Here is a 15,166-nt window from a genome sequence, read left to right as displayed (position 1 = left end):
TTACTCCCTAAACCTAAGAGTTTTTCTTGATTTCTCTCTTACCCTTGTCCCATCAATCTACTCCATTAAATAAGTTTATTGATTTTACCTTCTCTCACAGCTTCCTTATCTAAACCACTTTCATTTCTTACCTGGACTATTGCAGCCAGCTCCTAGGTAGTCTCCCTGCTTCTATTTTTGCCTTCAATAATCCAGTCTCCCCACAAGGTGATCTTTTAATACATAACTCATTTCATGTCACTTACATGCTTAAAGCTCTTCGATGGCTTCCTGTGACATTTAAGATAAAAAAATCTTTACCATGGCATGTAAGACCCTATGTGATCCAGCCCCTACTTATCTTTCCAACTTATTTCCTCCTTCCTCACTATACTTTAACCACACTGGGCTTCTTTCTGTTCCATGAACTTGCCAAGTTCTCTCTTTACTCAAGGTCTTTGCTCCGGCATTCCCTCTGCTTTTTCTCCTAATCCTTATGTAACTGGCTGTTTCCTGTAATTCAAACCTCATCTTAAGTATCACTTCCTCAGAGACGTTCTCTCCATCTACAGTAGCCCTCCCTACCTCTATAAAGTTACTTTGTAGCTTATTATCCTATTTATTTCCTCAAGAGCGCTTATTCAAATTATATTCTTTCTTTCTTTGTTTACTGCTTTATTGTCTGTCTCCTTTATGTAAGTTCCTTGAGGGCAGGCATCTTGCCTTTCTTGTCACTCTATATCCCCTGCATCTACAACAGTTCTTGACATATTAAAGGCATTCAATAAATATTCGTTATATAAAAGGATGAAGCAATTGAAGTATTAACTACATACGTATTTTAGGTAATGGTGACAAATGCTAACAGAATGCTGACAATGTATAAACGTGCATTTTGTTGGAAGAGCATTATTTTGAACTTTGTAAATGAATCACTCACATTAGGAAGGTCTGCTGTCGTGAACTAATCATACACAATATAGTCTTCTGGTGGTCAATGGTGTCCTATAGGCAATAAGTAGCCAATTTCTTGTTCAGTAATTCTTACACGAAATTCATAAAAAGTAATATTTTTACTTTTATCATATTAATTAGAAGCCTATTTAATAGAGTTAAACTGTTTTTCCAAAAGCCTCTAAGACAGGTGAATAGCTATGGGCTGGTTTTCATTCTTCCCACTTAGCTGACATTTCTGAATCTTGAAGCCAAGGTCCTTGACCGTTGTATCTGAATGAGTGTACTCACTGAATTTAACCCCAGATATTCTGCCTCTCAACTTTGGACTTTATAAAAGATTGTTTTTTCTGTTCTTTTACCAAACTACAGAGTTTTTTTTTTTAAAAGGACAAAGTGAAAAAATATACTTCATCATATAAAAGAGTCATCTATGTAGCTCAAAACATTTTTCCTTTCAGAAATTCATTATATTTACAAAACACTATTCTTCCAAGGCTCTCAGATTATGATTAGCTGAAATAATAGAAGAATTATACCAACAGTAAAAATTCTCACATCAATCTGTGTAATAGGATTCAGTTACATATATTCAGCTCTTTATAACATGGTCCCAATAAAAAATATAAAAATATAATTTATAAATAGGTAGAATTTGTGTATATTTAAAATTTCAGGTTGCTTACGTAAATTGTTTTGGACAAGCTTTTATTAAAACTAACACACCACTGGATTAAAATGACAATTAATTGCTTCCTTCAGTTAATACTCCAAAAGAAAGCCATGCTTTTCTCCTATGTAACAAATGGGCTTTGTTAATTAGGTCTCAGTTTGTATGCTAGCCACATTTGGCAAAGTCCAGTCCTCACCCAAAATAGTAACAACCTGCTCTGGATGGCGATCAAGTAGCAAATCTATTTTTGGCTTTAATGTTTGAAACTCCAAATGCCAGATGCCATGGAATTGAACCTTAAATGGCATAAGTAAACTGGTCTGATACTAAAGGACAGAATAAAAGTATTGTGGGCACTCCAAAATAACTGCTTCTTTACTCTGAAAGAATTAATGTTTCAGGCTTATCCGATGAATTTATATCTAACCTTGACACATGTAAAACTAAAAGAATCTTAGAAGTGAAACAACAGGGGAAGGAGGAGCAGAATGATATAATCTTAGTTGCAGTTCCTTACATTACTCTAAATTTTCTATTTTCTTAGTGTTTCGGCTTTTATTACTAATATCTTTGTTATCTTACCTGTCTCTGAGTGTGCTGGGACCTAGATAAGGGTACAGGTTTTCCTTAAGCTTTCCTTTGATGAGATGGTCCAGGGTTTCATGCAGGAAAGGTTGATGCTGAGTATATACATTTTCTACTCCCTAAGAGAGGGGGAAATGGTTCTTATGTCATTTTTGGGAAATTTGCAATATAACAGTTAATGATACTCACAACAGAAAAGAACATGCACTCAATAGAGATTTCTTGGGATAGATTCAAATGGGAATTTTATAACTAAATAATGCTAAAAATTATTTTCACCAATTTAGAAATGTTCCAATATCATAAAAATACTCTATAATTTAAGGCTAGCTATTATAAAGGAATATTTAAAATGAAATTGCTTAAATCCTTTATCATCTCTTCACTGACTTTCATCCTTTTGTGAACATATTATATGACAGATAAAGCAAATAAAAAGAAAGGACCATGTAGAAAAGGAGACTAGAAACACTCAGGAAAATGGAAAAATTTCAGGAAACATAGGAAAGGCTAGCAGATAAAAACGAATTTTTAAGAAATTTTAAGAAAATAGGTTAGTATTTTCAGAAGATCTACACTTGTTTGCTTCATCTTTAATTTCCTTCACAGAAAAAACTACCAAACAAATCTTAAATTATAACCAAATGGAGTAAAATAGCTATGACCAACGGAACTGTCTGTCTTTTTACTCTTGGGTATTTCCTGGAAATATCTCATTATATCCTGCTCAGCTATTTGGTCCAATGCTGAACGCCATTCCAAAATTGCAAGCATTTAAATAAAAAGCTTTCAGGAGGACATCTGCTTTAATTTCATTTAGTTGACATAGTACTAAATCAGTAGCAATCCTGAAGTTACTTTGGAGATCATATTCATTCACGCTAAGTCTCATGGGCTTCAGCCATTTCTCACTTAGGAAAGCACAGGGAAAATGTCATACCTTCAGTCCTTTGAGGAACTGTTTGGTAATAGCCACCGCGTCTTTGGGGCTGAAGAGGTCACTTCCTCTGACCCGTTTACCACCATATTCAACAAGTGCAGACACAAGCTATAATATAAAGAGACACAAGCTCTTATTGTCTGGAGATCAGGAAACTCATTTCATAAGAAAATAACTTCAGTAAGGAAATAAAGACATGAGAGGACAGAATTATACATTTCTGTGAATAAAAACAGTATGACATCTGGATGGACCTTGAGGGAATTATGTTAAATGCAATAAGCCAGCGAGAGAAGGACAATCTGTGTATGACTCCACTCATATGAGGAATTTAAAATTATGGACTAAGAACAGTTTAGTGGATACCAGGGGAAAGGTGGGGTGGGGGGTGGGCACAAAGGGTGAAGTGGTGTACCTGCAACACGAATGACAAACATTAATGCACAACTGAAATTTCACAAGATTGTGACCTATCATTAACTCAATAAAAAAAAAAAAAAACCAAAAAAACAGTATGACATCATTTGTCAGAGCTAAGAATATAATAATAGAGTTGGGTCCTGTTTGGTGGGACTAATATATAAATTTGGTTACCTTTCGATACTTTTCAGAAACACCTTTATTCCTGAGGTCCATCATTAGTCCTGGTAGGCTATTGCTGCTGTGTCGCTCATAATGTAGAGCATAAAGCATCACAAGGCGGGCAGCATCAAATTCTGTCACTTTGGGGTTCTGCAGGAGCCGCTTTACATTCTGAAGAAAGAGAGAACTGATATTTATCCCCCCTTCACTTGAGTAATGTATAATATATTAGATCTAGTAATTATTTGAATGGCAGTGATACATTGAGTTCATGACTAAGATTACTACTATGGTAATGTGCAGTCATAGGTTTAGCAACTGTTTCAACTAGAGAAAGTGAAATGCCTTTTGCCTAACATAAAAATTAAGGAAATAAATTTCCATTGTAGTTGCTGTCAGACAAAAATGAATTTAACTATGGATAGTTCCTCTTTTCTTTCCTTTGATGAGATGGTCAAGGGTCTCACGTAGGAAAGGTTGCAACTTCCTTACTAAAACAAGGAACATATGCTTTTTCTATCACTTCAATCAACAGAGCTCACAACAGAACTGACCAGTTGACTTGAAAAACTCTACTGCTTTCTCTTAGCATTAGTGATTGACCAGTGAAATGGAGACAAGTTGGTAGAATTTTACATAGGAGGACTGGGCTTAATTTCCAAGAAGCATCAGATGTAACAATATGTCTGAACATAGTTTACAGAGACGTAAGTATGTAATTGCATGTAATCTTTAAACTGAATACTTATGATCTTAAGAGGGCAGGTACTGACAGCAAAGGAAGCCAGACAAAATCATGTTTAGGTTTTGTCAATCCTCACATTCAGGGACTTCCATATAGTATAGATTTATATTAATCATGCAGCAGAACAAATTAATTCAAGCCAACAAATACTTTTGGAGCCTGGCTCTAAGCATAAGGCACTATCCCAGGGACTGGAGGGGACAGAGAGATGAGTTAGAAAGAGTCTGTCCTCAGTGAGTTCACAGACAACAGGGTGAAGGGGGATGAACTAAGTATAGCCCATTCTGCTACAAAGCATGCTTCTTTAATGCACATTAGCTCTATGAGATTGGTAAATACATATCAGTTTGACACAGAAGACATATTGCTTTATGTGTAATTTTTCAGCATGTTAATATTTAGAAGAGACCAGGGACAAACTTCTCTTTAAAGAGGAAGCTTGACCAAAATGTTAAGAAAAAATGATGAAAATCCTACAGAAGTGTTTTCTCTAAGAAGTAGCTGGTTTCCTAGCTTTAAGAAGGGCAGTACTTTCCACTATGTTAAGCTATCTGGGGAAAAGTCAAGTGCAAATGAAAAGGATACAAAGCTATTTCTCTGTTAAAAAAACAAAACAAAACTAAACAACAACAAAAAACTGATTGATATCTCCATATCATATTTTAAATTTTGATGAAACTAGTCTCCATGAGAAGCAAATGTTTTTGAGATCTTATATCTTGACAAATAAAACGTGAGCCCTAGGAATAAGGTCACAAAGGATGGCTACATATGTTCCTAGGTGCAAATGCCAGAGGAGATTTTACTGTGTTAGTATTTTTATTAGGATTGTTGTTTTTATTAGGGGTCTGATGAAAAAGTTATAGATTTTTTCTTTTCTTTTTTCAGTTACATAGACTTTAAGTGATCTGCTCATAACCCTATTTTCCCATAACGCTTGTTTATTTTTAGTGCATGATTTTGCAGAATGTGAGGTTTTTCGGGAACACATGTGGTATTATAACAGAAACATATATATGCAAAAAACAAAACAAAATCGCAAAATTGAAAATCAGTGCAATGGGGAGAAGGGGACACAAAGTGAAGAGAAATATATCTGGTTGTTGAGGAATCAAAGATGACTTCATGAAGGAGGTAAGAACTGCAAAAGACCCTAAAGATTCAGTAAGTGTTAGAATTAGTCTGAGAGAAAGAGGAGATGCTATTAATAGGAATAAGGAAATCAGAGAAAGAAATGGGTTGGGTTGAAAGACTGGCAAGAACCTTGGAAGGCACTGGATTTTGAGGACATAAGAACTAACAGCTAGTATGGTGCTTTACGACTACAAGATGCTTTCACATATATTATCTTTTCAGTACTTCACAACAACCAGATCTAATGTCTAAGAACTCTTCTGTTCACACTAAAGAGGAAGTCTGATGAAATGGGGAATCTCCCAGGTAGCTCTCAAGTAGAAAGTTCTCTGAGCAGGATTCCTACTGTTGCTTTTCCCAGTTAACGTTTTACTAACATCGTCCTTAAGGGATCTAAAAGGAAGAAATTTCTCCTCTACAGATTTAAACCCTGCAGTCATAAGAATTTCCTTACTTTTTTTCCCTTTTGTGGTACCTTTTCCACAGAATACTCACTGAATACAACCTATTTGGAATATCTGTTCAAATGTTCCACTAGTTTCTACTATAATATGAAGCAACTTCAGGGTGCAAATTATTATCAAGTAAATACATACAATTTCATATGTATCTCAATCCACTTGACATAAGTTTAGAACATGCATCTGGGATCTCTGTTGTCACTTTTCTTTTAGGCACAGTGTTTTATTTCCTGCCCTTGTAGTCATTTCCTTTTTACCTTAAATCTACTCAATTTCTGGCTGACCTGTCTCTGTACTTTTAAGCAAATCTGAGATACTCAAGAAAATATAAGCCCACAAAACTGGTATGGGGATAGTTAAAGACTATTTGTAGCAATCAGCTTGTACCCTTCCTACTTGCTCCCTTTCTAATTATCTTCATTTCGATCTTGACTTTTGGCTCTGTTTCCCATTAAAGGCTCCACATCTATTCCTTGAGATTTGGTATTGGTATTTAGAGTCCCTGGCTTGACTTTTAGCTCTCCCTCAAGGACTTGGCCCAGATCTGATCCAAGATTACTTTGAGTAGATTACTTCCCTTATTTTTGAGCCCTTAGGACCCAACCCATGGCTCAGGTCAGTGTTTTGGCTAGACTTGTTTATTCTCTCATAAAAGGAAACCTGTAGGTACAAGCTGAGCTCTTCCCTTTCTTTCACTATATAAGTCCTTGAAGAAACATGACTTTTTTTTTTAAAAAAGATTTTATTTTTCCTTTTTCTCCCCAAAGCCTGCTGGTACATAGTTGTATATTTTTACTTGTGGGTCCTTCTAGTTGTGACATGTGGGATGCCTGCCTCAGCATGGCTTGATGAGTGGTGCCATGTCGGTGCCCAGGATCTAAACCAGCAAAGGCCTGCGCCGCTGAAGCGGAGTGCATGAACTTAACCACTCGGCCATGGGGCCGGCCCCCGGAAACATGACCTTTTTGCCTGCCTGGATCCCATGCTATCCTTTGAAGTAATTTTGAACTACTTCCCTCACGGGTACCTGACTCATCAACTTGACTGACAGTGGCATACATTATATTATGATTCCAGGGTACCAACCAGAGAAGAGGAGAAAAAGAATCTGAGAGACTGCTAATTACATGGCAGGTATGTGCTACGTGGTGGTATTTACACGTTGGAAATATGACTGAATTATATAATGAACTTTTTGGTTTCTCTTTTCTTATTAAATAAGGCTTGAGGCTTATTTCCATAAGCCTTGAGACTATCAAGAGAGAAAAGTATACTGTCACACAACAAAAATGGCTGAGTAAAGAGCAAAACAGGAAACTACTGTCCACTTAAGAAGATACAATTCAAAAATCTTCCACTGAATTCTAACATTTCTGTAGGCCTAATCAAGGAATAGGAAAAGAAAAGCAAAAACACTGTCTTTGAAGGTCAAGTTTCAAAAAGGAGCTAATGTTCACCCAAAAGACATCAATTAAAAAACAAGTCTTTTCTGATAGAAATTCTTGTTTTGGGCTGACTACTTTTCTGTTTTCTTAAACCAAAACTATGATGAAGCAGCACAACATGAAAAAACTTTTATAATGACATACTTACATTTTAAACCATTGTACAAGTTACAGATGAAGTCAGCAACTAAAGAGTCTCCATTTTTTGCTTTAATTTAACCTAAAGAACAGGATCTCTACCTTGTTATCTATTATCACATTAATGTAGTAAAACAGCCCATGACCAGCATTCTAAGCCCACAGATGAGAACAGTAGGATGGAAGTGGCAGAAGCCTTCAACATGCTGATATGATAAAAAATGGGTCTAATCTAACAGTTTGAGAGAACAATGTTGTGGGACTATAAAGAGCTTATCTAGGAAAAATGATAGAAAGTAGGCAGGACCCAATTCTACCGACTGGTAAACATATCTGAGTCAGTATTCTTTTTCTTAATAGTTAGTCAACATAAAATTTAGCTTTGCTGTAGGTCTTCTGCTGGTCTACATCATTTCTGAAACACTGGTTAAATTTTGGTTTAGAGAGAATAAGATCATTTTTATTCTTAAATGGTGAAAGTAAAATTGTCAGCTCAATGTGTCCCAAACAATTTTCTTATGATTTTAATGAGAAGCAAAAAAACCCTTCTGAAATCAGGGAGCGATCCAAGGTCATTAGTGGACTAAAAAACACGTCCTGGATGCCAGAAAGAAAATAAAATGTACTGTCAAATAATAATACTGATAATGGTGTTAGTTAATACCTGTTGAATGTTATAAGTACCAGGTACCATATTAAGTGCTTTACATGTATTAGCCTATAGCACCCTCACAAAAATCTTTGAGGTGAGTACTGTTATTTTTCCCCATTTTACAGACAAAAAGACTAAGACTTAGAATGGTTAAGAATCGTTTTCAGGGACTGGCCCTGTGGTGTAGTGGTTAAGTTCGGTATGCCCTGCTTCAGCAGCCTGCGTTCATGGGTTTGGATCCCAGGCAAGGACCTACACCACTCCTCAGCCATGCTGTGGTGGAACGCACATACAAAATAGTGGCAGACTAGCAAGGATGTTAACTCAGGGCTAATCTTCCTCAAGCGGGGAAAAACAAACAAACAAAAAAACGAGGAGAGATTGACAACAGTTGTTAGCTCAGAGTGAATCTTTCTCAAAAAAAAAAAAAAATCATTTTCAAATCCAAGCCATCACAAGCCAAATTTCTCAGCCACTACTCTATACTGCTTCCAATAGAACTCTTTCTCTTCATTTTTCTAACAAATATTTATTGAGTCTTTTCTGTGTCATTAATAGGATGATTTGAGATCTCTTACCTAAGGTCAGGAAAGAAGCATAGTCTTAAAATAGACTAGTTCCTCCTTCTAAATGAAACGCTGTGATATGATGACACAGGCAAAAAAACTGCTTACTTTATGAAGATGTTTCTCTTCATGGTATGAAAAAAATCTTCCTTACTAATCAAATGAGTCTTTCCTGAGGTTATGGATATGTTTCAATGATAGTACATTGCAGTTTGGTTCTAGGGAAATTCTTCTAAACCAAATTCTTGTTAGCCTGTAGGATAACTGGTTAGAAGTGGTAGCAATTTACAGGTTAATTTTTAGTAATATACGAGTTTTTTTTCTCACCGTGATATAATTTCTATTCAATAAGGCAAACCCCATCTCTACTCAAAAACCTCAATTCATTGCTTCATGACGTATTATCACCTAAGGTCAAGCTAAGGAATGCTATAACCCATGTAGAGGTCAGGCCCCTGGCATCTACTCATTATCAAACAAAAGTTCCCTTTATAGACAATTTAAATCATGTTGCCAAAGAAATCCTTTATAATGGAGGAGTCCCCATATAAATCAACTGCTTACTGTAAAACCCCAATTCTTTGGGCAAGAAAACCTTCAAAAGACACTTTTCTAAAATATAAAGTGGATCACAAATGGAATTCATATTCTACATTATCTATTTTTCTTTTAAAGTAAACAAAAAATAAGATTTCAGGCAAGGAACTACAATGATCTTTTCTGACTGCTTTCCATATGGTAGAGAGATACAAATAAAGATACTAAAATTGGCTAGTGATTGTTCGGTTCTATTGTTTTAAAGGGGGAAAAATGATAAGGAAACATAAGGATATTTAAATTTAGTTTACAGGACAAAATTTTGTTTTTATTTAACAAGAGAAGAAAATTCATTTTATTGAGAAAAATAAGTTTTTATAGGAATACTTCTACTAGGCCCACAAAACAACTACAAACTGTTATTGGCAGTGTTGTTTAAAGTAAGTTGGCCAAGTTAAACAGATTGTGATACATCTTTACAAAACATTGCTATATAGTGATTAAAAAGAATGTGTGTTTAATTTCTGGTCTGGAACAGTCTCTGAGATACATGGTTAAGTAAAGAAGCAAAGTGTAGAACTCTGTGTAGACTACGGTATCATCTGAATTTAAAAAAGAGAGGGGCGTGCCCAGTGGCGCAGCGGTTAAGTGCGCACATTCTGCTTCAGTGGCCCGGGGTTCACCAGTTTGGATCCCGGGTGCAGACATGGCACCGCTTGGCAAGCCATGCTGTGGTAGGCGTCCCACATATAAAATACAGGAAGATGGGCATGGATGTTAGCTCAGGATCAGTCTTCCTCAGAAAAAAAAGAAAAGGAGGATTGGCAGATGTTAGCTCAGGGCTAGTCTTCCTCAAAAAAAAGAAAAAAAGAGAGATACACACACATGGGCTTGCACATATACAGAATAACTGTAAGGATGCATATGAAACTAGTAACAGACTCAGTTTTTACTATATATCTCTTTCACCGAGTACTTAATTATCTGTTTAAAAATTATAATTTAATACAAGTAAAAAATAATAATAAGTGAAGTCAGCCTGAAAGTTCTCTGTGAAGATTTAAGAACAGGGATAAAATTAAAAATGATGACGGAAGTATTTTTCATAAATATAAAGCAAATTGCACCTTTATGATCTTCAAATGATACTGTTTTCAGAGGAAATCTAGATAAACATCTTAAAAAATTAAAAGCCAACAGTTACAAATTCCAGTAAGACCTTGGTATAACTAGAGCAACCACAGGAAGGTGGATTTCTTTCTTTTGGTTGTATCATATACTTAAAAAATTATGCTTAGAGGAACTAACATTTACAAAGCACCTAATATATGTGAAGCATTTCATATATCTCACTGAAACCTAATACCAATCTAAAGGTTTGAAATCATTATCTCTGAGGCTTGGGCAAAGTAAGTAATTTTCTCAAAGAAATGTCAGTATGTAGAGACAGAATATTAGCCAGGACAGTCTGCTCCAAAGCCTGTGTTGTTTCCATTACACCATGCTGGCTTTATCTTATAAAGCAAAGTAGCTCTGCAGCAGGGAAAGAAAAAGAGCAAGTTTTAGAATACACGGCCCTACGGGCCAGTCTGGTGGCACAACAGTTAAGTGCGCACGTTCTGCTTCAGCGGCCCGGGGTTCGCCGGTTTGGATCCCGGGTGCGGACATGGCACCGCTTGGCAAGCCATGCTGTGGTAGGTGTCCCACATATAGAGTAGAGGAAGATGGGCACGGATGTTAGCTCAGGGCCAGTCTTCCTCAGCAAAAAAATAAAGAGGAGGATTGGCAGATGTTAGCTCAGGGCTAGTCTTCCTCAAAAAAAAAGAATATAGGGTCCTATAGGAAATGTGCTACTTATAATAAATGGCTTAGAATGGCTATCTCCCAAAAGACTCTTATTCCCAAGTTACTTATTGTCAGTGATATCATATTTTGTCTCAGGAACCTTGGAATTATCTCTGATTTGTTCTGTCTTGTTATCCTTATATCCAATCTGTTACTAAATTGTTGTTTTCTCCCTTTGAAATGTCTCTCAGATTTGCCCTTACTGTACATTTTTACTATCACTGAGTCTACTAGCCTCTCTGACTTCAGTTTTTTCTACCTCTAACGCATCCTTACTAGATTAAGTTTCCTAAAATACTGCTTTCATCGTATCAGCTTTCTACATAACACCCTAAAATGGATCTCTTTGCCTATCTCAGCAAGTACAAATTCCTCTTAGAAGCTTCTTCATAAACTGGTTCCTGTTTACCAGCTCCTCTCCTGTTTCTCTTCCACACCCACTCTCAACAGGTCAGACTGTTTATTATTTTCTGCATACTTCTGCATCTTTGCTTTTACTGTTATCCCTGACGGAAATCCTCCTCCAGATTCTATTCATTCTTACAGTCCATCTTAATATCATCTTCTCTACGAAACTGTCCCTAATAACCTCAAATTGTACTATAGTCAGTATCACAACTTTGACTTAATATTATCTTGAAACACTACCTAATTGTTTCTTGTGCTTTAGTTTTTGTCTCTTCAATTATACTGTAAATTTCTTGAGGCCAGGGTCTGATTATGTCACTTTTCTTCTAAAATCCTCTGGTAGCTCCCATCACTTTAAGATTAAAGCCCAACTTCCTTTCAACAGCCATAACCGGGCCGCAATCTCCCTTTCTGGCTTATCTAAGACCACTCCTCATCTTGTACCCTGCATTAGCTACACTGAATTATTCTCTGTTCCCTTAATTTTTTTCCCACATCTCCATGCCTGCATTCTCTCTGCCAAGAATTTTCCCCCTTTTCTCTGGTTGGTGCACTCCTATTTATTTATTTGTCCAGACCCAAACCTAATGTTATCTTCTCTAAGAAGCCTCATCCTTAGGGAAAACAGTTGTCCTTCCTCTGTATTTCCATATCCCTTTGTAAATACCTCTAGTATAGCACTTAGTGGATGGTATTATAATTCCTGGTTTAAATTTCTTTCTTCCCTACTACAGTGTGAGCTGAGGAAAAGGATGGTATCTTATTCATCTTTGTACCTCTAGAACCTCATAGCACTATGTACATGTAGCAGGCATTCACATGTTTGTGGAATGAAAAGCTGATGTTCAATAATAAAAACCTTAGACAATGAATTTTAATATATATTATATTGTTAAAGTCTTCCTAACAACCCTGTGAGATAAGTATCATTATACCTATTTGACAAAAGACGAAACTGGCTCAGAGATTAAGCCAACAGCTCCAGGTCACAAAGCCAGTAAGTGGCAAACCAAACACTAAAATCCAGATCTTCTGATTTTAGTCTAGTATTCTTTCTAGTAGACTAGGCTACCCTCCTAAATACTGAATTAACTGCCTGAACCCTTTGGGATTGCACATTATTCTTCTCCTGTGGCTCTTATCATGTATCTATCTTAAATAATATTAATTTGTGTTCTTGTTTTAACTCCTATTAGACTGTAAATCCCATGTTGGTGAAAGATTACTTGCCTTTGTTTCTCTTGCTCTGCCTGGCATAGTGACTTACATATAGTGGGTGCTCATCAAATTGGACTGAATAGATACCTGGAGGGCACTAGAATGGTCATTTTGACAGGCCAGCTCTTGTTCAACCTCCGAAACCTCCAGCAGATTCCGCTCACTGACCAACCGAGACAGCTCTCCAACCACTGTCACATGCTTTGATACAGTTCCAGACATCTTCTTGAACTGTGGGTAATTCTCAACAAAGGCCTGCCATGGGAAAAACATCAATTGGGGGTTCTATTATTTCTTGACTGAGGATAGGCACGTACGAAGAAGGAAAAAAAATAAGCAGGGATTGTTATTCTGTCCAGACTAAGTCTTACACAACTTTCAATTACATGGCGTTTTGTTATGCTTAAGAAAAGAAGAACTGGTATATGTTAGTAGCCTATCTTTAAATCGTCCAGATATTGACGATTTAAAGAATGGAAAGAAGCACATGGCTTATGATGAAGTTTTCACCATATTGTTTCCTAAAGAGAAATATTACAGAAAATAATCTCAAACCAAACAAAATGAATCAAGGCAGAAATCAGACCCAGAATATTCCACAAATGTTGCTTACATGAATAGTTCCAAAGTCTTGCATGTTAGTCATCCATGTACATGTTCAATTTACCTTCATGTCTGCTATTGATTCTAGTTTTTGCTGTTCTTTTGGTTTCTTCTTCTGAAAGTCTTCCATGAGATTCTTTATATTGCTACCAATCTCAGCAAAGTTCAGGTACATATTCTGTGAAAAAGGAAGTTGGAAACACAGTTCTATCAACTAATCTGACTTTCAGACAATTTAAAAGAAGAAGTGGGGGCCGGCCTGGTGGTGTAGTGGTTAAGTTTTCATGCTCCACTTCAGCGGCCTGGGGTTTGCAGGTTTGGATCCCGGGTGCAGGCCTAGCACAGCTTGTCAGGCCATGCTGTGGTGGCATCCCACATAAAATAGAGGAAGATTGCTACAGATGTTAGCTCAGCAACAATCTTCCTCAAGCAAAAAGAGAAAGACTGGTAAAAGATGTTAGCTCAGGGCCAATCTTCCTCACACACACACAAAAAAGTATTAAAAGAAGAAGTGAAAAAAATAATCCTGAATACAGTTACAATTGAAAGGCAAGAAGATTCCATTGTAATTACCAAATCTGGACATTGGCCAGGACTCTGGTGATGAATACCATTACTGTTTTCACAAAAGGCTACAGAAGGGAGGGAAGCAAATAAGTTGGGTTCTAATTTTTAAAGTATAAAACTAAATATGTCATTTCTATGAAAAAAATATTGTTCAAGGGTCAGAATCCAAGTCTTCTGCCTTCCCATGAGATGCAGTTTATCTATAGGATGCCTCGATCATCCTTCCACATGAAATCCCATACCTGCTCTCATTCTAACAAGTCAATATTGACCTTCTTACGTAAAAACAACTAAAAACAATTAAAAAAATATTTTTAAAATCACCTACGTTAGCATAGAATTCATCGTTTTCAGCAGATAGGACCACCTCTCTTAGGTCTTTACTGATCCCCGGCACTCTGGAAAGATCAATCCGATTGTTGTTTATGCCCAGTAGTTCATGGACCATGGCCTGATATGTCCACTAAATAAAGAGTTATGACAAACAAAATTGGTAACTGACAAAACACGGGAATAGTAAATGTTCAGGAAAACAAATAAAAACTGGTAACATTCTTAGTAACTAGTCTTTACATGGAGGTTCTCTATTTAGTTGAAATTTTATTAATACTTTGTGCTATAATAAGCATTAAGACTGTCATTCTAATTGGTTAAACATTCAAAAGTCAAAATACTTTTAGATTTCACACTTTTGGAAGAAGGGCAGCAAGATTAATATTCCTGATAGAAAGGAAACAAATTAGATCTATCATTAGCTCCAATTTTTGCCTGTGTGAATTAAGAGTATATTTTTGGCTTCACAGATAGGGCTATATTGGTACTGCAGTTACAAGCTGTACCATTTCCTGTACGCTTCTGTGGTTTTCTGCAGCATGAGAAGTGTGCTCTTGCAGATCTGAGTTGTGCTATATTTGTCCTGGAAACACTAATATTATCAGAAAAAACCTTGTGAGTTTATCAAAACACTCATATTCAGAAGCTTGCCTCTGAATCTATTTTATTATATATCTTTACTTAAAGTGAATTGGTGAAGGATTGGTTTCCAGTCGTACAAAATGTGAACTTATTTGGTAAAACCGGAAAGGAGAAACTCCAAATTTTGGCTTCTCACCATTTATGGAGAATGGGTTACTT

At 36.4% G+C, this 15,166-nt stretch overlaps 1 protein-coding gene across 6 annotated transcripts in view; it reads right to left on the bottom strand.

Annotated features, from left to right (window-relative positions):
- The window catches only part of VPS45 (vacuolar protein sorting 45 homolog), a 60,937-nt gene that overhangs the window by 33,595 nt on the left and 12,176 nt on the right, over nucleotides 1-15,166 (bottom strand). For 5 of the 6 annotated variants that reach the window (XR_011498140.1, XM_070497385.1, XM_070497387.1 and 2 more), the window contains 6 exons: nucleotides 14,361-14,495; nucleotides 13,530-13,643; nucleotides 12,950-13,117; nucleotides 3,726-3,884; nucleotides 3,132-3,239; nucleotides 2,189-2,310 (listed from right to left, as the gene is read on the bottom strand). Coding sequence is in view for 5 of the 6 variants with exons in the window: in XM_070497385.1 (XP_070353486.1) it covers nucleotides 2,189-2,310; nucleotides 3,132-3,239; nucleotides 3,726-3,884; nucleotides 12,950-13,117; nucleotides 13,530-13,643; nucleotides 14,361-14,495 (806 nt within the window). In the remaining variant the exon portion in view is untranslated. Of the gene's footprint in view, nucleotides 1-135; nucleotides 271-2,188; nucleotides 2,311-3,131; nucleotides 3,240-3,725; nucleotides 3,885-12,949; nucleotides 13,118-13,529; nucleotides 13,644-14,360; nucleotides 14,496-15,166 lie in introns of those variants that run through there. The other variant, XM_070497388.1, reaches the window with a different exon arrangement.

Source organism: Equus asinus, chromosome 25, assembly GCF_041296235.1.
Source record: "Equus asinus isolate D_3611 breed Donkey chromosome 25, EquAss-T2T_v2, whole genome shotgun sequence".
Lineage (NCBI taxonomy): Eukaryota > Metazoa > Chordata > Mammalia > Perissodactyla > Equidae > Equus > Equus asinus.
The sequence above is the reverse complement of the archived record's forward strand: the minus strand, read 5'-3'. Positions and strand labels throughout refer to the sequence as shown.